Source organism: Tinamus guttatus, unplaced genomic scaffold (genome assembly GCF_059628265.1).
Source record: "Tinamus guttatus ecotype Peru unplaced genomic scaffold, ASM5962826v1 Tinamus_guttatus_pri_ptg000371l, whole genome shotgun sequence".
NCBI lineage: Eukaryota > Metazoa > Chordata > Aves > Tinamiformes > Tinamidae > Tinamus > Tinamus guttatus.
This window is the reverse complement of record NW_028288905.1, coordinates 181,090-206,040: the sequence shown is the minus strand read 5'-3', so window position 1 is coordinate 206,040 and position 24,951 is coordinate 181,090. Positions and strand designations below refer to the sequence as shown.

General features: G+C 37.0%; 1 protein-coding gene across 1 annotated transcript in view; it reads left to right on the top strand.

The window, feature by feature from the left end:
• LOC104565341 (CD109 antigen) overlaps positions 1-24,556 on the top strand; it is a 73,460-nt gene extending 48,904 nt beyond the window's left edge. Inside the window, exons 22-33 of the mRNA XM_088530397.1 lie at positions 590-731; positions 1,068-1,244; positions 3,730-3,811; positions 4,982-5,210; positions 5,735-5,900; positions 6,947-7,137; positions 10,901-11,056; positions 11,137-11,202; positions 18,715-18,851; positions 22,325-22,481; positions 22,876-22,978; positions 24,238-24,556. Of these exons, the coding sequence (XP_088386523.1) occupies positions 590-731; positions 1,068-1,244; positions 3,730-3,811; positions 4,982-5,210; positions 5,735-5,900; positions 6,947-7,137; positions 10,901-11,056; positions 11,137-11,202; positions 18,715-18,851; positions 22,325-22,481; positions 22,876-22,978; positions 24,238-24,428 (1,797 nt within the window). The 3' untranslated portion in view covers positions 24,429-24,556. The remainder of the gene's footprint in view (positions 1-589; positions 732-1,067; positions 1,245-3,729; positions 3,812-4,981; positions 5,211-5,734; positions 5,901-6,946; positions 7,138-10,900; positions 11,057-11,136; positions 11,203-18,714; positions 18,852-22,324; positions 22,482-22,875; positions 22,979-24,237) is intronic.
• Positions 24,557-24,951: the final 395 nt, after the last annotated feature.

Genomic DNA, 24,951 nt, shown 5'->3' with positions numbered 1-24,951 from the left:
GTAGCCCAGGTTATCGTGGGCCTTCTTTGCCACAAGGACACACTGCTGGCTCACGGTCAACATGATGTCCTCCAGGAAGGACTATCAGGTCCTTCTCTGCAAGACTGCTCTCCATCTGCTTGCTCCCTCATTCCCCCATTGGTGCATGGGGTTACTGCTCCCCAAGGGTAAGCATCTCCCTTATGGAACAGAAGTCTCATAAAATTTCAGTCTCCTTCTAAGAAAGTGAACACCTGGAAGTCTGGGTCTTTTCTGGCCTGAGCAACCGACTTTCATCTTCACAGCTCAACCCAACTGGAACCCAGCTGGATTCCGCAAAGTTTTTGTTTGTTTGTTTGTTTTTGTCTGTGTTTCCGCTGAAAAGTTGGCTTTTTATATCATGACCCTATTGTGAAATCAAAACCACTATTTGTGGTTGTTTTATGTTAACAGCTAGCACAAAACATCCAGCAGTGCTTTAAATCCCTCGGCAGAGCAAGCACACAATCCCACCTTTAAAGAAGCAACTGTTAAGATTACCATAATCCTGTTACAATAATCAGCACTGCAATTAAAAGATTACAATAATTCTCTCTGTTTATTCTGACAGGCTGAAGGACTGGAACAGATTTATTCTCAGACAGTTCTTTTGGATTTGACTGGGAATAATCTGCAAACGTCAAAAATGTTGGATTTCAATTTTCCTTCTGATGTAGTAAGTGGCAGCGAGAGAGTGCAGGTCACTGTTATTGGTAAGGATTGTTTTATCCTGCTTCTATCTCTATTATTTGCTAAGAAGCTATATTGTCTATTATTGTGTATTTTTTAAATAAAGCTTGCTGTCTGCTAGGCTTATATTGGACGCCTCCTTACAGAAAGCATGTGGGAAGACAGGTCAGTGGGCAAAGAGCTGCTAACATGAAGTTTGCTTGCTTAATGCAGTTTTCTGCACTATTAGTGGTATTTAGTGCAAGCATTCGCAATGTATTGGTGTATTTTCTCCCAGTTTAGATGACATCCTCTTTGAAGTGTTAGGCATGTACATATTTATGTACATATTTACACTCAGCTTTAATTTGATCTTTCAGGTGATATACTTGGGCCTTCTATCAATGGTTTGGAATCATTGATTAAGATGCCTTACGGTTGCGGTGAACAGAATATGATCAATTTTGCTCCGAATGTCTATGTTTTGCAATACCTGACTAAAACCAGGCAGCTGAGAGAAGATATTAAATCGAAAGCTGTATCATTTATGAGAAAAGGTTTGTATGCTGAGAAGAAAGATGTTCGATTTTTAAGAACTCATGTTGGTAAAAGACATATGTAGCTTTGCATTTGGTATTTGAAATATTGTTCTGCGGCTGTCCTGAGAATTGGAAGAAAAGCCCATTTTCCCATAGCTTTTTCAACTGGGCTGACAGAATTAAAGTGCAAATAATTTTGTTTCTAATTTTGTTCAGTAAAAAAATAATTTTATATGGTTACTTTTTAGAGGAGAGCCGCATTTTAGAAGGTAATTCTTAGGATATTCCTTAGAGATTGTTCTCTGTTCTTTGATTAAACTGTTTGAACAAACATTTCTGACCTCTATGTGAGGCAAAGCAAAACAAAAATTAGCATTTTAAAAGTTTCTTGCATTTTGGAAAATGCTAAGTATTTTGAAACTATTTCTTAAGAAATAAAATAAATACTGATTGATGTGAAAATTTTGGAGTCTAGATTCAGGCAAGGAATGAGATTGAAGTATTTTCAAGTTATTTGAAATGCAAGCCCCATGAGTCTTTCACATGTTACTGAAGTTCTTTCCTCCTTATGTACTCTTCTTTTACCCCCGTTCTACTAGTCGTCTCTATAGACATGTTTTGATTTCAGCCAGTCCTTTGGGAATGATGGGGTACATATTGATAATAGGATCCTTCTTTTCCCTGCCTTTCCAGTTGTATGTGTTGACATTTGAAGTATAATTTTTCACTTTTGATTGAGCGTCCATTGGAATGAGTATGGTGGTTCACACCCCTCAGATCTATTGTTTCAGCATTTCTGCAAACTATCTTGTGTTAGATCCACTCATGTTAGAAAATTTTTGTGTGACAAGAAGAGTCATCATTAAAAAGAAAAGAGTCTGTAGGAAATAACTGAGCGATCATTCAGTTTTCCTTCTGGTTCCACTCATCTTGAGATTACTTTGGCTAAAATTTTGACAGTGATTTTTGCTTTTGTTGTTGAGAAATGCCACTTACCTAATTTCGACTTTTTTTCCTCCCACTTTATGGTGCTTCACTATTCAAGCTTTTTAACTTAGAGATATTTCTATTAAGGGAAAGACTGTCTGGTTTTAATGATGTTTAAATAACCACTTTAGCTATGCAAATGCATTAAAAACAACTATATATATATGGAAGTTGTAATTTCCAACTGTTCTAAAGAGATAAAAATTAAACTGGATACTATTTTGATGAGAGTGCATATGGGTAGCTGCACTGGTATAAAGTAGCATTAAATTCACATCTTTATACCTTCATAACTTTCTGTTGTAGAGAGACTGTGACAAAAGTTCATCTCACATGATGAGGTCATTTGTTCCTCAGTAAGTAAGGCTGTGATGCCCACACTTAAGTATTTATACTTAAGTGGTGCTATGTAAACTCTTAAGTATCTATACTTAAGAGGGTGCTATGTAAACACGTGGTATATAAACATGTGATAAACTATGTGTCAGTGAATGAGAGGGAGACATTGCAGGGGCCAATTTCTAAAGATATTCTGACATTTCTGTAGTGATATAAATATCTGAAAAAAAACAAAACTTGCCTAAGGCTTTTCCTTTTCCCTGATTCAGTACTCAGTGACTGTGTCAGGTACTAGGCTAATGAATATGCTTTCTTAATTATAATAATCAATATAGCAAAACTAAGGGCAAAAAAAACAAGGGAAAAAGGAAAGTCTTGTTAAATGCTAGAAATAGGTGTCTTTATTATTCTGGGTGTGCAAGTAGCAAGCAAATTCAAGCAAAGCATAGGGGAAGGAAGGCAGGTCTTAGACATCAGAGACTAATAAGAATGCCCTAGGTATTCCTTCATTTTTAACATTGCTGGCTATCAGTTCTGCACTGAAGCAAACTATTGAGTAGGGATGCTGTTAGTGATCATGAACAGCTAGTAAGCATTTGTAGTCCTTTTATTATAGATATTCAGCACTCAGTAAAACACTGCAGCTGTTCTACATGCTGAAAAATCTTTAGATGCCTTTTAACCAGGTGCCTTTCATTTTTTGGGGGGAAGGTCACTGGAAGGGGATATTTTTCACCAGCAGTTGTAGGTTTGCTGTACCCTTGCCTTTTCAATTGGGAAATATTTCATTTTTTGCTTCTCTCTCCTTGTGTTGGGAAGATGGAACAATTCTGAATGTTTGTGACTTAATCTCGTGAAAGCAACAAAGTGCTGAACTACAGGCTGTAACTCCCTGCTGTGCTCCTGGAGCCACTGAGCTATGTGGGGCTGTGTCACAGCATGCTACACTGTCATATCTGGATTTTTGTAGATAGATCCTTCGTGTTACTGCTACACACTGGCAGTCTTTTGCATAGTTTGATTTGTTCCTACATACTTGGAAGGTATTTTATGAAATTTGAACTTAAGTTCCTCTGTTCTTCTCAGAAAGTGCTTTGCTTCATGCCATTAGAAAGTTTGAACTGGAAGCCCTGTAAGAGGAATGTGTTCAATACCTGTCTCTGCTTTTTCACTTCAGGCTACCAAAGAGAGCTTCTTTTCCAGAGGGATGATGGCTCTTTTAGTGCCTTTGGAAATGCAGATTCCTCTGGGAGCACATGGTAAGTAATTCTGCCAGATTCACTTTGGAATTTGATCATTTTAGATATTTTCCTTGCAACTAAAATCTTTGTGAAGTTGGTAAAAATTTCCAGCCATATTAGCCTTCCAACTGGTTTTCATTAGGTCTTTAGGCCAACTTTTAAGGTCATTCTGCTAGGTAATATGCTGTCAAATCCATTATTAGGAGAAGACTTTTTAATTTTGCAAAGAATGAATAATGAGTTTTTGTAGAAATGGGAGTCATTGAGTGAAACGTTTTGAGATGTCTTGCTGGAGAGGATATCTCAGCAGTACAGTGAGTACCTAGAACTCACTTAGAAAAAAAAAGTTAAGAAAAATTGGGATTTGGCTGCTTGCTACAATGAAAAGGGTGAAAACTTGATGATAACTGTACAAAGAATTATGATTGGATATTTAATTCATAACTTCAGTCTCTTGGTAATCCAGAGCTGATGAGTTGTTGAAACATACTTTAGCTTGTTCTCTGATACTCCCTATGTGGATTAAAACAGTGCCCAGGAGCTTAAATATACTTACATATTTCAATATGCATTATTGACTTTAAGTAGAAATATTCCAATTGTTGTCACTACTTCAGTGAGCATCTTTCATTGACCTCAGTGGGATTTGCCTTGGACTCAGTACTGATAGACTGGAAAAATGAAGAAAAGTATTTATATTATCAACTTCAGTATTTAAACAGTGCATTTAGTAAGGAAGGGAGTTAAGGCAGAATTTGAGATTATAACTGAATAAAGCAACAAGAGTTGTTCTGGTGATGTGATTATAGGGAGAATGATCCTAGGTAAGACCATACTCATAAATATATTACTTTGTAAATTATGATTATGCTGCTTAGTCTTGCAGCAGAAGTCATGAGAACAATATTTGAATAAAGATAAACATTTACAGTCAGACTGGGAACCTACAGTCTGTAACTATTTTTTGAAATACTAACAGCTGAAAAGGCTGTTAATGATCTTTAGGAACAAGGAAATAACTTGTTTTTTTCAGATTAAGATTTGCCTTTTTTTTTTCTGAGCGAGGCATGTATTTTCCTCTGTGTTTAGAAGATGTGTGTGGCATCACTGCACTCTTAAATCACGTTAAACAGAGGACACTATAATATGTTGTTAATTTTCTGTGTTCAATTAACCTTTTTCCCTAAGGTTAACAGCTTTTGTATTAAGATGTTTCCTTCAAGCTCGTCCATTCATAGATATTGATGCAAATGTACTTGTGGATACAGCTAATTGGCTTATCCAGCATCAGAAATTAAATGGAGAATTTCAGGAGCCTGGCAAAGTGATACAGAGCGACCTTCGAGGGGGCAACAACAACCCAGTCGCTCTAACAGCTTACATCATGTCATCCCTCCTAGAGTTTCCAGATAAACAGGTATTGGATTTCATGAGTAGTATAATTACTGGAATACTTCATAACTTGTTATACTACCTGGCAAACACTTTACAGTTTATGGAAAAAGAGGAATGTCTGACCCAAAATTCAATCTGTTTTGGGTAAAACTCCCTATACTTTGGCCTATCTACAGCAAAGAGTTGTGCTTGGAGGCTGTCCAGTTTTATGCACTTTTGCAAAAGCTAAAAGCAGTTGTTGTTAGCAAAAGTATTGTCATAACTTTAGTCCAAGAATTTTGAAAGCAATTTAGGGGGGGAACCTATCCTTAGAGATGCCAAGACATTCCAATTGATTTAAGTCATATTACTCACATTCTTACGAGACAGAATGCCAGATCAAAATGTTTGCCTTTGATGTCCTGTCTGTGACTCTGAAAGAAATTTTTAGTATTTCTTGGTTATTGCTAGAAGACAGTGATATTTCCGTTCTGTTTTAAAATGTAATATTACAATATATTTATATATTATTGACTGTATGTTCTTCGATATGATTTTCATTTCCAGCATATGGATGTGATCAGACGTGCTGTAAACTTTCTAGAAGATAAATTAGAAGAAGGCATTTTGGATAATTATACTTTGTCACTTGTGACATATGCATTGTCATGGGCAAAAAGTACAAAAGCGAAGGAAGCCCTGAATATATTAAACCAAAAAGCAGAACACCAAGGTATTGGACAACAATCTTATACTGCTGTGTAGATGTTTTTTCAATTTGATTGTTTTTTCAATTTTGAAAATACATATCAAACACCATGCCTATGTATACAAGTAGAGACAAAATCTTAGTTCTGAAATCAGATGTGTTCTGAACCAAATTGAATAGGGTAAAAACTTCTAAGAAAACCTTAACAAAAAGTGGCCATAAATGAATGTCAATTATCAGCAAAAGCTAGGGCTTTAAGTTGTATAGTGTTCCTCATGTTAGTAGTGCGATGGTGTTGGAAAACAGAACTTCTCTGTTTTACCATGTTATTATGTGTATGAAGTTAGCTGTTCTAAAAGGTTCTGATAGTTCAGGAAATTGGTGGGTGTGTTGAATGGAAATCAGTGTAAGAATAGAAAAATGAAGGACTGGACTTTATGTAAGCTACCACAAAGGTCTGTTAAGTTTTCTTTAGTGATCGCTATTGTGATTTTTAACCTCTTTTGAGTTCAGCCCAACTAAGTTATTCTCCTTGATTTAAGAAGGAAAAAATAAAACAGATCACGGAGTATAAGAAGTTTGAATTGTTGGTTAGAGTATAACCATCCTCTTGAAAAATCTGAAGCAATTTATTTTGTAGCTGAGAGCCCAAGGTTTTCCAGTGTCCCTCTGTGTTTATTGAATTGGGCTTTTTGGAATTCGTACATCAATGAGGAATTAGTCCAGGACGCAGTCTTGTTGTCTGGAGCTCCCTCTCTAGCACTGGAGAGAAAGGAGTACCCCAGCAACGAGCTGGCTTTTTCACAAGAGCTAATTTGTATGGGTACTTGACGATGACAACAAAAGGTTAACTGAAATCAAAGGGAGTTGCTATTTGGACCCTAGCTTTCTTTTTATCTGGATTCATCCACTTCTGAGGAAGGGCTTAAGCAAGTTAACCAATGCGCATAAGCATAAGGTTTAGAGAAACTTGCTAGATCCTATAGTTAGGCATAAATTAAGAGGATTCCCTTAAGTTTTACCTGGTTTCAGACTATGGGTCTGATTGTATTATGATTCTTTTCTTTCAGGTGAACTTCGTTTCTGGATAACACCTGCTTCTGAAATTTCTGATTCATGGCAGTCACAGTCCATTGATATTGAACTTGCAGCATATGCTCTGCTCTCACACTTCCATCAAAACAGATTAGCAGAGGGGATCCCTGTTATGAAATGGTTAAGTCAACAAAGAAATCACCTTGGAGGATTTTCATCTACTCAGGTAATATTATGTCTGAATAGTTACACTTTCCAAATGAGTGCTAGATTTTATTAAAAAAAAAAAGAGAGATCACATTTGGTTTTAAATAAGAAATATTGAGATTAGCTTTTCTGTAACAACCTTGGTTAAGTGCATGCTTCTGTTCTTAAAGGATTGGCTTCTTAAATGTGGACTAAAATTTTAGTAAGTTGAGAAGTATATAATCAAAAAGCAGAAAGTCACCTTAATTATTTAAAATATTAAAAAGAAAAGACCTAAAAGTAAGAAGAAGAGATTCCTGTGGAAAAACAGTTAATGCTATTTTCCAAGCAAATGCGATAAATATCTGTACTTACTTTCCTTCCAAGGAGAGAAATTTCTTTCTATTCTTTCCATATGTGTGTCCCTGAACTCCTAAAATGCTATTAGTTGAGATAAGAAAGTGAAGTGGATTTTACAGGAACAGTCTACTCTGGTGTCTCTGTTGACAGTTGGTCTAAACTAAATATGCATTATGTTCTCATTATTATGCAAACTCTTGACGGACCATGAAATTTGGAAGATCTTTATTATCTCCAGGAGGTTTCCATATTATTGAAACCACATCATGTAAGCTGTGCTGGCATCCAAAGAATTTATATAGTGATTTGGATTGCATTAGTTCAAGTTAGTTTTTAAATTAACTACAAATGCTGGTCTCAGTAAAATGTCACATCTCATCGTACCGCTTGGTACCAAGCTATACAGGCTATTCTTAATTATTTTTAAAAGCTGACATTAATCTAAGAGAGATTAGTTCTATGAAATAAAGTGCAATTTGGGAACCAGCATAGCTTCCCTGAGATTTCACTATATTCTTAATGTGTTAATTCTTACTTATTATTTGAAAGGCCCGACTGAAGCACTAAATGGGCTGAAAAAGATTTTCTTTTATTCTTCAGAAAATACCTTTATTTAGAAGTTTGAAAACCTGCAAGTGCACTGTTGACCCCAAGGGTGAAGTTAATAAATGAATCTAATCCTTTTAGTCATCTATAATCTAAACTATTTTGCTTTCAAAATTGCTCCAAATGTCTCTGTGGGTGCCTTTTTTCCTTTCTTTTTCTCCTTTTCCTTTTTCTTTTCCTTTTTCTTTTCCTTTTTCTTCTTTTTCTTTTTTATTTGTGGAAATGGTCACATACTTTTTGTTACCTTCTAAGATAGCTTTAAGAAATTGTTTGAAGTGTTTTCTTGAATTACTTCATTATATTATAAACTTTGTATGTTTTTAAACAGTAAAATGAAAAGTAATCAGTGGCATGTGTGTTATTTTCTAAGCTAGGGTACCATGCCATAGCTCATTGTAATTTATGTGCCTAGTATAGATTACTTTGAATTTGCAGTCAGAATATTTGGGTTTATAATATTTTTCATGTTTATGCATAAAATGTGCATACTTCATATATACAGATATACACACAGGGTTATAGAAAAGTAACATATGAATGCAGATTTCAATAACAGGGAAGATCTTCTTATAGAGGGACTTATCGACATGGCTTAAACCGTATTCCCTAACTTTTCAGGTAGTATATGTGATGTAGAATTGCCATGGCCAGCCCTGTTCCTTGTACTTCAGCAGTTAATGTTTCCTGGTGGGGAAATCTTGGGTGTGCCTTCTGTTGCAGAGCATGCCAAAGGGCACATTTATCATCTCTCTGAGGGCCTGGCAGAGTCATATAAGCATAAGAGAAGGGAAAAGACCCAAAGTCATCTTCAGCAAGGGCAAGTAGGATTTCTAGACTTTTTGAACTCTGGCTGAAATTAGGGAGATAAATCTAAACTATGAGAATTGTGATTGTAAGGATTTGGAAAAGACACTTCAAGATATTCCTTGGACTCCACAGCTTATGTAAGTGCAGGTATATTTCTATTTTCGGATTATTAAAATTAGATCCTCTGACAAGATCTTTCATCTGTTTAGATCTATAGATCTGAGAGATCACTGCAGTTCCTTTCACTCCAGTATGAAAGAAGTTTTGAAGGTTTGGGCTTCTAAGCCACAGATCTTCAGCAGGAACAGCATGTGAATTGCCTGAGTAGGGCAGAGTCATTTTGTTTTGTCATTGCGTTAGGTAAAGGAGTCAGCATAGAATCATAGAATTGTTAAGGTTGGAAGGGACCTCTACAGATCACCTAGTCCAACCCCCCTGCACACACAGGGTCACCTAGAGCACGTGGCACAGCATCTGCAAATATGAAAGGCATGCTTGTAGGAGCAAATATGGGCCGCTTTCAGGAAAATCTGCCAGTTTGTCCAAAATGTTAAATATTCCTGAGATCCATTAGGTGTACCATGTTAAGCACTGGAGTTGGGATAATCCCAGACATAGTGGTTCAGTGTACCATGACCTTTGGCAACGTTGATGATCATCTGCAACTTGTGGAATTTACAAAATCACTGAAGCAGGTCATCTTGGAAGAGGGCATGGCACAGGAAAGAGTAGTTTCTAATCATTCAGATATTGGTTACTACTAATTTAGAGTGAATAGACAGCACAGGCTGACACACTGTGGTATGGCATAGTCACAGGTAATGAACATTACTGTCGCCTTAGAATCTTGTTACTTGGAACGACATGAAAGTGAATAAATCACCCCTAAACGCTGAGCCTGCAAGGCCCATTACTTAATTATCATTGGTTAAGAATAAGTGGAAAATGTAATACGCAAACAACAAAAATTCCTGGGAAGCAATACAGACATAGAATTGCTTCATTTTTTTTCCAGAAAAGACTAGATGTTAAAATTCTCATCCACTGAACTGTGCTGGACGAAAGGTTCAAAAATTGCTTCTAATGATCAAATACTCTAAGCAGCAGCTGTACACAAAGATAAACAAAAGGGAATTTGTGAGTAGATATGATACTGTGTTTATAAACACATTCTGCAGTGGTATGATTGTACAGAATCTTTAAATCAAATACAAAGGATAAAACCTTGGCTGAATTCCCTTCAAAATTTTTACTATAGGGCTGATAAGAAATGGTTTCTGGCATTTTTATAAACATTACTGGTTTTTCAGACCTATATCTTTTGCTCCAGTGATCAAGGTACCCTGAAAAAATACTATGAAATGCTGGATATGTAACACTTACATTTACTCGCTGTGTAAATGTAGAAAGCAGCAGAATCCTTGCTTGCTTCACTGACTTTCTTCTCGTATAGGTGGTATGTGATTCAGGCTGTTGCCTCTAGACCATTGCCCTGTCAGGGCTTCCACATCTCACACAAGTGGAAGAGTTCCTTAGCAAGTTCTGATTCATCCTCCATTGCATGAGTCAGTATCTATCTTAATTAATTGTTGTACTATTGTCCTGTTGTGCTATTGTCCTATTGCTGTACTATTGTACTATTGTCCCTCTTCTGCTCTGGAATCCTTTGGGCTAGTGAAATACCAAGGGATATGTGGATGCAGCTGCATGGAAACTCTCAACACAATCAACAATGGGACAAAACTGGGACTCAAAAAAAGCTGCAAAAGACATGGCTATACACATATACTTCATTAAAAGAGTGGTGATAAATTGGTTTGAATTAATTGATGATGTTTCATTGCATGGGTTTTCCTATAGCAGATTAAAGTGTCTATGCTGAGCAGTTGAACTGACTTAATTATGTTTCTTCAAGCCCAGCTTATTTAAACAGATTCAGTATGAGTGTTTAGACAGACCCCAGCAAGGATTGCCTGTCATCTGGTGTGCAGAGCTGCCTTTAATGCAAAAGCACTTATTTCTCTCAACAGGACACTGTAGTGGCTCTGCAAGCATTGAGTCTATTTGCATCTATTACTGCCACCAGCAAGACTGAGATTGATGTTATTGTAACAGCACCTACTTTGAAAACTCCAGAAACATTTTCAATTGATACTCGAAACCGTTTTCTACTTCAGACCAAGGAGGTACTGTAGAAAGTGAGTAAAATTTGTGCCTGAAAGTATCTTCTTGAAATTACTGTTTAACTCCCTTGTCTTTCTTTTAGCTTGCACCTGTGCAACCTATGACAGTTACGGTTTCAGCAGAGGGGACTGGATTTGCTATCTTTCAGGTATGCAATAGAGTTGTTATTTCCAAAGCTATGTTCTCAGTAAGGAAGGTTTGCTTTAATAGAAAGCTTTATAAAAATATTAATAAGGAAAATCATCTGTAATGTCTTAAAGCAATAGCAAAGAACTTCACTTAAAAAAAAATGAAGCAAATTTTGTGTAAATGTCCAGATTTCACATCTGCGTGATTGTGTATCTCAAATGGTCCAAAATTTTTAGTAGTCGGCTGAGTGACTGTTTCGGGGCACTTCCGTAGGTCAGTCATAAGCCTGTTCTCCTGCGGAAAAGTAGCAGTACATTGACATGATGATAGTCCAAAGTTCATGCGGACCAGACAGAAGTGTCTCATCAAGCCCCTGCGGTCAGTTCTGGTAGGGCACAGAACATAATGGCATTGTTAGTTATTTAGAGTTATTTCCCTGTTAATGAAGTAGAATAAGGGAATGCAAAAGCTAAAAAACAAGATGACTGGATTTCCAGCAGTGTTTATGCTGCTCTGAAATGGTATGATCTGAAATATATATGAAAATAGCATGAAATAGTATAAAAGACAACAAAAAGTTATTGAAACTTGCCAACAGTGGATGCTCAGGAACAGTCAAAGTGTGGGGATGGGAAGTCTGAGAGGGTATAGTGATCTCCTCTCTGGCAGTCCTGTGTGTCAGGGGTAAAAATTCCAGCATCTTTATTTCAGTAAAACAAATTAATCTGTGAACAGTACACGTTGTCTTTGGAATTAGCAAGCAGTAAACAGCTCTTTTATGCTTTCAATTCCTATGTCTCACCAGTAACAGAGTTTATGTCCTGAAGAAAGCCTTTCTTCAAGATTTATGTAACACTTTGGGAAATGTAGTATGAGAAGAAGACAATAGTGGATCTGATCTGATAAGATCACTAGTGGGTCTCTCTTGCCTTTCCTCCTGTTGATAACAGTGGCTTAGAACCAACTGGATGAAAGAAAAGACATTTGAAAAGCTAGAGAAATAGATAGCATGGAAATATTAGTCTCTGATAAGCATGGTGGACTAATTTTTTTTTACAAGTATATAGACAAACTGATAGTTGCTGAGTCTATCACAAAACTGGGCAGAATTCCTAGTAGCTGTCTACTGGTCATACTTGGGAAAACAGAATTTAAGCCACCTTAATGGACTCAAAGTTTTAAGCCAGATCAGATTCAATCTGAAATTCTTCTAATCTGAATTATGCTTCGATGCTCTTGGGGGACAAAAAAAGCATAGTTTAATAAATACTGTCTTGGATAAGAACCTTTCCAAAGAAACTTTCACAACTGCCTGTTAGCAATGAACAGCAGCTACACATACAGCGCATTTATTCAGCACCAGTCTGCAAAACCTACACTGACATAAATGATTATCATTGTTTATTCATTCCCAGAAGTGCAAATTACGTTTGCAGGAAAGTTCAAATACTTCAGAGTATATTTTAGATTCAGATCCGTTGGCCAAAATAGGAATGAACACCTCAGCAAGGCTGCATTTGCACATCTGTCATTTTAAAGTCTGTGCATGTATATGTGCATGTGTGTATGCATGTAGCAGATTGGGAATCCAGAACAGTTAAGACTGCTTAAACTTAATCACTGTTGAAAAATACTCCCTGATATTAAGTGAACTAATGTGTCAGGAGGGCAGATCAGAAACTTTTCAGCAAATTGTTTCATGCTGGAAAATGCTTTATTGAAATGAGTGATGCTGATTTATTGAAATGATTGCTTTCTGTGGAAGTGTGTTGATTTCAATTAAACTTTTGCCAATAGGCAAATTTCACATCCAAATCAGCCTGTCTGGTGAAGACCAAGCTGAGCTCCTGCACACAGAATATCCACTACTTACCCTAGTGGTTAGAGGGTTCCTCAGGTTCCTGGTTTGTTACACAGTTCCAACATATGGTAGCGTGAACACATATAACTGGTGTTCAGAAATCAGTGCCAGATTATCTCCTTCATTCAAGTCACTGTGCTGTTGTGTTTTCTCCAGAAGTTTTGAGGCAGAGATGCTATGACTTGTTTCCAAATATTGTAGTCACAGTCAAGTAGTTTCTCCAAAAACTTTTCTTAGATGGGACCATACTCTTTCCATCTGCTTCCTTTGGCAGATCTGCTGTTCTAAAGAAAGAGCACTGATGCCATTTGAATTAGATTTTTCTTTTTTACATAGACAAGCTAGTCCTGGGTCTCATTTAATAAATCAGATAGCATACGGCATTGCAAGCACATTTCTTCAGCTGTGTTTCATTGTCTTACACCCACCAAAGCACTGTGGTGAAATTCGCTGTTCTGGGATTTGACTTTCTAGCCAGATGTAGCATGTCAAAACAGTAATTCATTTAAATATCACGAAACACAAGATTCAGTCCATTAATGGAAAAGCTTTTCCCAACAGAATGAATTCTCATAAAAATTATTTTTTGTGAAAACTCATTGCTTGTGTGTGCGAGTTGGCTGTGTGTTAATTCACAACCCTGCAGGATCTCATAAAATATATTTATTTTGGACAGTATCACTGCAAGACCAGACATTTATTTGTAGTTTTGTGGTCCTGCTGTCAACAAAGTCTCCTAGCTTGTCCCTTCATTATGTGGACAGATACTATGGATATCCTAAGGTACTGATTCTGCAAGGAGAAGGAGGGCATGGATATAGGGGTAGGGTATAAGAAGGGGACCCTGTTGGCAAAAGAGTGAAATAAGTCACCTTCTCTGTGTGGCCTGCTGGAAGTCTTGGAAGAAATGTCTCTTAAGTGACTGAACTGTGGGCTTAGCTTGGCAAGGACATGGCCTGGGACAAAGCAGGGTGCTACTGAAATCCAGGGCTAGCAGTGAGTGGAGGGCTGGCAGGATCAAGGAAAATGTCTACGGGCAAAGTAGATTGGTGGTCAAGATCTCTTGGACCGCCTGGGCACATACAAAAAGCTCTCTGGAGAGAGGAGTATCTCTCACTTTCTCTTTGTCAGGACACAGTGTATTGGCTGACATCACTCTCTGCCACCCCCTTCACAACAGACTCAGTTCATGTGTTGAGTGATAGCTAAAACAGTAGTTCTCAAATGACAGAGGAATCGAGTGGACATAGGCTGTATCTTTGGTGGTGGAAGGAGTGAAAAAGACCTGTGATTCACCTGTGGCTAGTAAGTGAAAAGTACTGATCTTTTCGTTCACTCAGCTCTTTTCTTTTTTTTTCTTTCTTTCTTTTTTTTTTTACTCGACTTAGATAAAGGATCAAGTGCTAGTCAGCGTGATGGTACTAAAAAAGATATACTGTGAAATGGATATGTATTTCTCCATTGCAGTTTTTCAGCTGATACTAACTAGTCAAAAAGGGATAGGAAAATAGAGAGGGAGGATCTGCTGAAAATACTTCACTGAACTCATGCCCTCAGTTAAGCACATTTATGTTACTAGTTAAAGAACAAAATGGAGAGGAAAGAGACATTGATTAGAGGAATATAGGTTGAGTTTTTCACCAAATGCTGTTTGGACCCGGTACTGTTACAAGCATCATTTTCATGCAGAAGATCAGCTTCTAAATTCCTCTTCTTTGGCTTTTTACCAGAACTGGGTGCAGTGTGAAAACACTGGACCAGTTTTGCCTTCAGCTTTGGCAACTGCATCTTAAAAAAAATTAAGAAGAAATGTAAATTTTTATTTTGTTAATTTAATGCTAGTTCATCCTAAAACAGCCAGAACAGAAAAAAAGAGTTCTCCTTTATTCTCGTGAGAAATCTGGAAAGGAAAACCTGCACTTAACAACTTATTCCATGAAAATAGCACCTGCTTGACCTGTTCGATATGTAGTTTCAGGTGTTGCAAATTGGCAGTAAATTCTACTTTTTTTTTGCCTTTTTCCTGGCAAAAGTTAAAACAGCTTTGTTTTTGTGATGGCAAATTGTGGGGGCACTGCTAGCTTGCCTTTACCAAACTTTCTGCAAGTCTTTAATTGGCAGACTTCTAGATTTACTTGGTACTGCCTTCTGCAGGACAGTTATATGGGTAAGTCCTCACCACCACACCACTATTGCTCTGAATGTCTATACAAAATTGTCTGTATACATACTGCATGCTAAATTCAGGAATGCTAGGCAGGGTGATTGAAATACAGGATCTAACTTTCATATCAAGGAGACAGAGATGTGGCAGCAAAAGCAGAATAAGTTATTAAAAGACAGTTTGCACTGACTTGCTCCCCCGCTGCCCTCTCCCGCTGTACCTCTAAATTTGGACTGACAGTTTTCCTTTTGCTATCAGTTACTCTTCTAAAGGGACTGTGATTTTCAGAAAACACCCTACATTCCTTTTCATTAGTTGAAGTACAAAGTGGGATCTTGCTGGGAAAGTGTTATTTGAGCCACTCTGATTATTTTCCTACCAAAGTTAAAGAATGTTTTTTTCCCCCTCTCAGTGTTCTATCGTGATGACTAGGGGAACAGATAATGATGGAGTTTGTTTATGCAAACTTACTATTCTGTTGTTGGCAAAAATCACAATTTTGCCAAACAAATGACAACTAATCTTTGATAGTAGATATTTTCTTAGTTTATTGTATTTGTTTTTCTCACTCTAAATTCTTTAAAGTTAAGCTTTCCAATTAGCCTCCCTGGCGTGCTGAGTCAGTAACTCAATCTCTTGTCCTCAGCAGGCATTTTGCCCTGGTATCTTTGCACCACATTTTAGCAAAGGCATGTGCAACTTGCCACTATAATGGAGCGTTAATCAGCCTAAGAATATTTTCTCACAGTTACATTTCACTCTCAATGTCTTTTGGGTATTAAACCACATGAATGTGAGAACAGACATCCAGGGACAACTGATATAATTTATTATCCTGTACCCAGTTGTGGCCAACAGAGAAAAGATGCCCAGGGCAGGTTGCAAGAGCAGGACAAGCATGTAGTTACACCTCACTGAAGGACCCTCCTGCCCTTCACTGGTCTGTGAAACAGAGCCTTCCCAAACCACAGGTCATCAGTTGGTGCCATCTCTGGCCCAACAGATTTTTCCATGGTAGAATTTTCTTCCATGAATATGTCACTCTGAATTTTTCCAAGCTTTTAACAAGAGCTTCTTGTGGCAAGTAAGTCTATGCTAATGGTGCACTGAATAAAGAAGCACTAACCTTGTTCATCTTGAATCTGGTCTCCTAACATGTATTTGGAGATAAGGCCTAAGAGACACTGTGGCGGGTTGCAGAAAAGCCTAGTCTAGCCCCGTGTTCTGTTTTCAGCTATAACCCAAGGTGGATACTCAAAAGAGAATGTGAACATAGATAACATTCTCTGACTGCCATTTCCACCTCCTGTCATTTATTATCCAAGATCTTCACCTGGGGATTGTTTTGATGTACTTAGCAAATCTCAGCTGATTTCCATGCAGTTATCTATTTTGCCCTCAGACTCGTGTGCACTTAACATCTACAGCATCCTGTGGGAAGCAATTATATAATGTAATCTTGTATTGCATGAAGAACAGTTTCCTCTTCATCTTCTCCATGCAGGTCACTTATTCTACTGTTTTGCTCACTGTATCACTATTTGACCATTCTCGCCATTACTGAATCTTTTTTCCAACTTATCTTTTCATGTCTGAAAATTTTTCATCTATTTGGAAGTTATTCTTTGTCTTTGATCACCTCAATCAACTTTCTCCATGTCCACTCTTATTCTACCATACCTTTTTGAAATGGAGGCTAGATCTTTCTAGCTTTTTTTGGTCCATTCTTCATAATAACTCTCAACATTTTATTTAGTTTTATGGTCATTGCTAAACATGGAAATGATATTTTCGTAGGGCAACAGCTTCATTTTTGTTCTTGTTCCTGTCCTGTTGTGAAAATCGCATTACTCTGCAGCTCTTTGCAGGAATCCTCATCTTTGCCAGCTTAAATAAATTAGTCTAGTCAGCAAACCTTATCATGTCAGTATTTACCCTTTCTGTATCATTTATGAATATGTTTAATGTTTATAGCTATGTTTATCAAGTGTCACCTACCATCTAGTGGCACTGAAATTCTTTTACGTCTCTAGTCTTTTCACATCTGAACATTAATTCCTGCCTTCTTTTCTTGACTTTTAATATTCCTTTGTTCCTTGACAACTTATTTTCTTCCAGAACGCTCATTTCGCAATCTTGCCAACCACCTTTATGCCTGTCGAATAGTCAGAGAATTTATATTAGGTAGAGCTCCCTTATTCATGTGTTCATTTACTTAATTCAGTTTACTTTGGTAGATTTATAACAAAGGTCTATTCTCCAATATATCATGTTTACTCATATGTCCACTATTTTATTTATTTTTTATTGCATGTCCACCATACTTTCTGGTACAGATACTGAGTTTACTTGATATCTACAGTTCTCTACACTGCCACTTTTTTTTTTTTTAATTTTATGTCTATGCCATCTTCCAGTCTGAAACCAAGTTTTTTTTTTTTTTTTCAATGAAAACCTGCAGGTAATAATGCATCTGTTTTTACCCCGGTTTTGTAGGTAATGTAGCCTTTTTTGTGTTACTCTCGGTTTATGGGTGATGTTATGGGTGATAATGTGTGAGCATTCATTGGTTGCTGAGTTCCAAATCCAGCACTTCTGCTTTTGCTCATACTTTCACAGGATGTCAAGATAGTCAAGTTATCTCCTAGTTATTCAGAGCACCTTCAAGGGCTTCTGGTTTTACCACTCTTCTGAAATAAGATGAATTTCAAACATCTTCTGCACATCAACACTAAAAGAATAGGAAACTGTGCCTAATAGATGTGCCTATTTTATATGAGTGTTACAAACTCTGTAAGCCTGACCCACATTCTTCCTTGGCTTGGTTAGGAGGGGTTGGCATTTGTTGAACAGAAGGGGTCAGAGCTCTGTCCTTGAGACAGTCTAAGGCCTGTAGCTTGTCTTTGCTGCAAATGAACAAGAAGATGAATTTATTTACTTAGTGCTTAACAGCAGTATTGCTTTGGGCTTGGAGTAACATGCTGTTCCTCATCTGCTCTGAATGTATGAGTGCTGTGACATGATGATTGAAGACAAATTTCCTACATACGCCATTTATTTGCTCTTGCATTTCTTTCATATTCAGTCTTTCTTTTTAACCCAGTAGGTGTCACTCTCTGAAGACTTCCTTCCTTCATCCTGTTTCATGCTGAGAGGAAGTAGCTGCATATATTGTAAACCAGTGGAAAGCAACTAGGAGAAAAATTACTGCATCTCTTAGAACTCTCTCATGTTTCCCTTATCTGCGCCCTGCTAATTGTATTTGTACTGCTGCATTACGAAGTGCTCAGAAAGTATGGTGGTTTTTTTGTTTGCCTTTTTTTTTTTTTCTTTTTTCCCTGAGACATCGTACGAGTCTCATGTGTCGAGCTGTTAGGAAGGGCATTATATCCTTCTCTTGTGATCAGTCATTTCTCTGGAGTTCTACTGTTACAAAATTAATCTTCTTGGCCACATACTTTTGCCTTGCTGGAGACTCACCTAATGTTTTTATTTGTAATCTGCAGCTCAATGTTATTTACAACACAAAACACACTGATCAGAGGCTCAAATCTGTCCGAAACCAAGAAGCCTTTGACTTGAATGTTGATGTAAAGGATAACAAAGATGATATCAACCATTTGACCGTGAATGTATGCACAAGGTAGGTAATTCAACTGAGGATATCTCATGTATCTCTTTGTCTACAGAGCTTGTATATGTATAAAGATGAGCTAGATTTTCCATTTGTTTGTACAGATTTACCAGTGCACTGGATATAGACATATAACTAATCAGAGCAAAATACTTGCTTTTTAAAAAGTAACAATAATTAAACTAAGAAGCTATTCATAGGTAAATAAATACCTTGTTTGATGGCTCCAAATAGATCTCTTGTGCAGAGTTGTCACTAGTCAGTCGTGTTTTTATATTGGCATTCTTTAAGGCTGGCAGAACACATAGGCCTCTGGGTCAAATCCACATCTGCATAATGACATAACAAAATGTGATATCATTCTTGAATTGAAAAGAGGTGATGAGTTTTCAGGTCAGTCTAATTCTATACTTTCTGATGAATATGGGATGAAGGTTGCTGGGGTGCTTCTGAAAAGATTTTCATCTAAAATATGTCTATTTTATTTTCTGCTATCTGAAAAGATATTGATGTGAATAGATTATTTGTATTTTATGATCACATCTGTGTTTTGCTAATGCTGCTTCTTGAATCACTGTTTTCTTATTGTGGCACTGTAACAGGCTCCTGGTAAACACAAGATTTACAAAGTACCACCTGGTCTACCATATTTATTCTTGCATTCTTTTCCTACATATCCTTCTTCTGTTATTTATTTAAAGTTTAAACTCCTTATTGCTAGGAGTATATCTTATGCTCTGCCTAACACAAGGAAGCTGTGACTGGAGTTGGGGCCTCTAGGTGACACCGTCGTGCAAATAATCAACTGTAATGAATACAGTGTCAGTACAGAGAGGATTGATTTAATTTGGGAAATAGCCAGCAGAAACAAAGCCATCCTGTTTTCATGCATGTGTTTCTGGTAACCAGTTCAGTGATACAGATGGTGGGCAGGGACTCTAGAGTACACAAGAGCTCCTAGAATAGAAATAGATTTTTTCTGTCTTTTAAAGTTTTCTATGAAGTGTCAACAGGTTTTTAAAGTTTAGCACTAACTTTTGATATGTAAAGAGCTTACATGACTGGCCTGGGACAAGTTTGGCTGAGCATCCTGATCATTTTTTTCTGGACAAGAATTTTGATACAGGAATAAAGACAAGAAGGAACCCATCTTTTTGCTCTTTTGGAAGGCTATAGGCTGATGTTTTAACTGCAGACAGTTTAAAGGATTGAGGAATAACTAACAGCATTATAAAACCACCCTAGGAAAATATTTGGAATATTAAGATCTATAACTGTAGCTTGGAAAGTGGGCCAGCATAAATTCTAATAACTCCTGTGTTTCTGTTTTGTAGGATGAGATCTGGTCTCAGGTTGCTTGGCCTGGCAGACCGGTCATCCTTTTTTTCTTTTTTCTTTTTCCCCGGTATATCCTATGTAATGAATACATAATCAAATTACTGAACTAATTTAAATTTGCTCTTTTAATCCTTACAACATTGTGTAGCTGCTTGGTACAGAAGCCAAAGAAGGTAGAAACACTGCTGTAATCTCAACAAGTTTAGCTAGTTGTGGGTATGCATAGTCAGGTAATGAATAATGCAGCACTGCAGGTCTTTTTTTTTTTTTTTTTTTTCCTGTCTTGAACCCGCAGAATATTCCACTTTGTTTCAACCAGCTTGATAGTGATTCGCAATGGTCATCTTAACTGCATATCATTTCTGACATGGGAGCATATGATGACTCATTGAATTTAAACAGATTCTTGGCCAGAGGAGTGGCCTCACTGTCTATGCATCATGTACTCAGGAGTGTCCTTTTCTTCTCTGGTTGGTTTGATCACCTACATACCATTTCCAGCAATGAGAAACTGGTTATTGGTGCTTTTACTCACTCTCTTCTTTATGCTTCCTGCATTCAGGAGTTTTGGACTTTCTCTCACCTTTGCACCATCAGTGGGAGGGTCTTATACAGACCTCATACTGCTGATGTGCTGAAACATAAAACGCAACTCAAAAAATTTTAAATTCTGTTAAGATATGAGCTTCAACTCTTGCTTCGTTCTCTTCCTAACCAGTCTCATTTTTGCATGTTTTTTTTAAGAGATGCTGGAATTAAAGAGACAATATCAGGACCTTCCCTCTAGGCAGTCTCTGTTGTTTATTTACAGAGACAGATCCTCATAACTTTGAGGGATATATCTTATTCAATTATTGGAAATACCATGCTGACTGGGTTACCTGCTGGTATTTTGGTGGTACCTCAGGCTCACTAGACGGCTTTGGCATTTTTCTCATCTTTCATTGCTAATTACACAGATATAATTACATCCAGTTCCAGTTTGGTTATTTGTTTTCAATAGCAGCTACTTTGGCACAGCTCATCATCCAGCAGATGGTTTCATTTGTTTCTAATCTCGTGAGCCAACTGAAGTCAGCAGTTGTGCTGTATTTTTTTCAAAGTCGTATCTGTGTTCAATCAGCCATGCTGCCAAGCTTAATAACATTGCTTTGAAAGCAAGTCTTCCCCTTTTTTAAGCCATCCAACTCTACAAAGAAATAGTTTTATTCAATTACTTTCAACTACTGTCAGACATTCAAAATGCAGATTGGAGACACTGCTATTATAGTATAACAATAGTCATTTACTTTTGTTTCCAAGTGAGGGAAAAGCTCTTCTGCCATATACTTTATTTAAAACAATAAAATCTTTTGCAGGTCATATAAGTGTTACGTATAGCACAGAAAGACATAAACATATTTTGATAGTTCTGCTGTGCATCATGATATGCGAGGCTTGCTTAATAAAGCAAAGCCTTTTGGGCCTGCATTTAATTCTCAAAAATTTGGAAAGAGACGTGATAATAAACATTATTTGGGAGAGATGAAGGAAGTCAATTTATTAATTTTTTTTTCCAAACTGGATAAATGACATAGGTATGGATTTTATAACCAGAGCTTGGAGAAATAATGTAATGATAACTCTGTTAAGGGAACCATCAGTCTATATCTGGAAAATATGAAAAGGTTTGAGAGGTTTTTTGGTTTATACATTTATCTCACCCTCTACAACTGAATAAAAGCAAAACAAAGAATGCATCTATATGAATGTTGCAGTTCAAGATTTCCTACAACTGTTTCTGAGCTACCTTCTTCAAAATGTGCATTCAGTTTTGATAGTTCTTGAATATTTAAAATGTAAACCTACACTTATAGATGCCAATGGAAGGGATCCTATTGGTGTGAGTGTGGTCAGGGTTACGCTCCCATATAATTGCAACACTGCTGTTTGCTCAGTGCTGCTCAGTGTGGTTGAATTTGTCAGGCAGCATAATAAAGAAATAAATTATTAGATCTTTACTGTTTGCAGTTTTCTTGATGGCATTTTTCCATTTGTTTTTAAGTATTATCCCTTTCATTGTTGAGTTTTGATAATGAAAGAGTTTATTTGGATAGAGAACTGTCGTATTTATATTAAAAGTTCCTTGTCTATGTTTTGAAAAGGTACCTGGCTTCTGGTGCAGCTTCTAGTAGTGGCATGGCTCTTATGGAGGTCGGCTTGCTCAATGGTTTCTCTGTGTCACCAGATTTCATTCCATTAGACAATAAAATTAAGAAGATGGAAAAAGACAATGGAAAAATCAACCTATACTTAGACTCTGTAAGTTGAAAATGGTGAAAAAAATGCATTTGCAGTGATGCTCATCCTGACTTGGTCATTGAGTTAATTTCAGAAAGACATCCTCATTATGTTCTTTGGGGAAATTACCATCTGCTATTCACATCGAGTGAATAGTTCCACTTTTGTTAATGAGGCTGACTGCATATATACAACTCATTTGTATCTGCAAGAAATTTTTCGACTGCACCTCTTATATAATCATGTACAAGTAGGCAGACTTTTGAAGAAGCATGTATTCTGGCCAAAGCATATTTATCCAAACTCTAAACTTTTAGAAATGAGGTTGGGTCTGCCATCAAATACCAGGTCCTTCCTTGTTCCATGAAACCACCATCACCAGGGTTCTCAGTCTGTTTCTCTTCTATTTTTCTAGCTAAATGAAACACAGGTTTGTGTGGATATCCCAGCTGTGAGAGACTTCAAAGTGGCGAATACCCAAGGCGCCTCAGTGACTATAGTGGATTACTATGAACCTAGTAAGTGTCAGTCATTCCAAATGGATCTTGGTGATTCAGAAACTGAAAAAAAGTTTCTTCTCATAAGTGTAAACCGGACAAATTTTAGTGAAGAGAAAGCCTCATTGCACTGGAGTTCACATTTTTTGTTGCCACAGCAACTTTTGGAGTTAGATGTGCCAAGAGGTCTAACAAATAGTAGTTTTTGTACTCTTATATTTTTGTATTCCTAATGGGCTGGTTCCTCAGCTGGTGTGAATTGTCAAAACTTAATGTCATCTGGTATAAATCGGCTTCAGTCTGGTCCAAAGTGTTCTCAAAACTACCAAAATGAATCAGGAACTTCACTGTGGTTCACTTACCAAGTTAATGATTATCTTTCAAGTAGCTTTTCCATCTGTTTCTTGTTTGATCTAATAGTCCTTCACTGAAGAGAATGCCAGTGTTTTTATTTCAACAGTTACATAGAAAAGATGTACATAGCAAAAACAATTTCAAAGTTCTTTGGTGTGGAGTGTGTTTTAGAGAAAGGCAGTAGTGTACATAGGCTCTTGGGCACGATGAAAAACAATGCAGGATTGCAAGCTGCTGAAGAAGATAGGAGAGAGGTTTTCATTGCACCAGCCATCTGAAACGATAAGAATTACGGCTTGGTTTGAGATAAAGCATAAAAACGATGCTTAGGTGTTTTTCTTCATGTTGCTTTGTTTCAGTGTAAGATGGAAGACAACCAAATACACTATGATACCTACTACAGCTAGATGGAAATCACATCTATTCTTTGTAGGCTGAAACGTTTATTGAATCATAGAAATAAAACTAAAATAGTAAATTAGTAGATGTAACTAAACTGTCCATTGACATAAAAGGCATTTTAAGTCCTAGGGGTTGGACAATTGAAACAGTTTTTATTTGAGACAGACTCATAACAAAGAACCAATGGCCAAAAATTAATTCCACATATTTCAGTGGCAGGGAGAATTCAGGACCTCGCATTTTTAAAGAAAGCTGTCCGATAAGCTAATATATGTATATACATATATATACTAAAAAAAACACATATAAATGAGCATGCATAAATACAGTTAAATATTTTTTTTAAAGATTTACTGGATACCAGTAGAAATAATCAGAAGTTTGATTCATTAGATGTATGTATTTCTAGAATGTAAGACGAACAATCTGTATCAAACTCCATTTAAAGTATGTTACAAGTTTCTAAATTTTGGACAATTCTCAGAAGTTCATTAACTGAAATGTTAACTAACTTTTCTGAACAGGGAGAAGAGCGGTGAGAAGCTACAATTCAGAAGTAATGCGAAGTGTAACCACTTGTGATTTCTGTAAAAATGACTGCAACCTTTGCAGTGGGGATAGTCCTCCAGCCTTGCTTCAGCACTCTTCATTAGCTTCCTTGTTCTTCATGTTATTTGCTGTTCACGTAAGCTTGCTGCTCGGTTGGGTGCTGTAGGAGGAAACTGCTTATGTTTCACATTTAAGGTTTCCATAAATTATCCAAAGAAAATTTTATGTTCATATACCAGCTCGTCTTCAGTGATTACAGAGACCAGACTCCTGCTGTGCTCAGGGCGAGCAGGAGTGGCCCATATGGTAAGTTTCTGGCTGTGCCAGAAAACTTCAAGTGTTTGCTGGAAAAACCTTCTGAATGTTGGTTCCGTATTGAAATTATTTTCTGAAGAAGCACAGAGAAAGAGTTGCTGAGGAAACAATTTGATAAAGTGTAAGTCTAGCTCCACATTCCCACCTCCTTTTCTACCTTATCTTTTTTTGCTTATTTTTAAGAAAGGGTGTTAGTTGATAAAAATGATTCTGAAAAATTATCTACTCCTTTACTGGGATGTTAGTAAGCAGGGTACTGAGAGCTTGTATCCAAATTCACTTTGTTCTCTTCTGCAAACATGACACTTCACATTAATAGAGTTTCCCTGTATGCTCTCATGAGAAATAATATGATAATAAAAACAAAAGGAGCT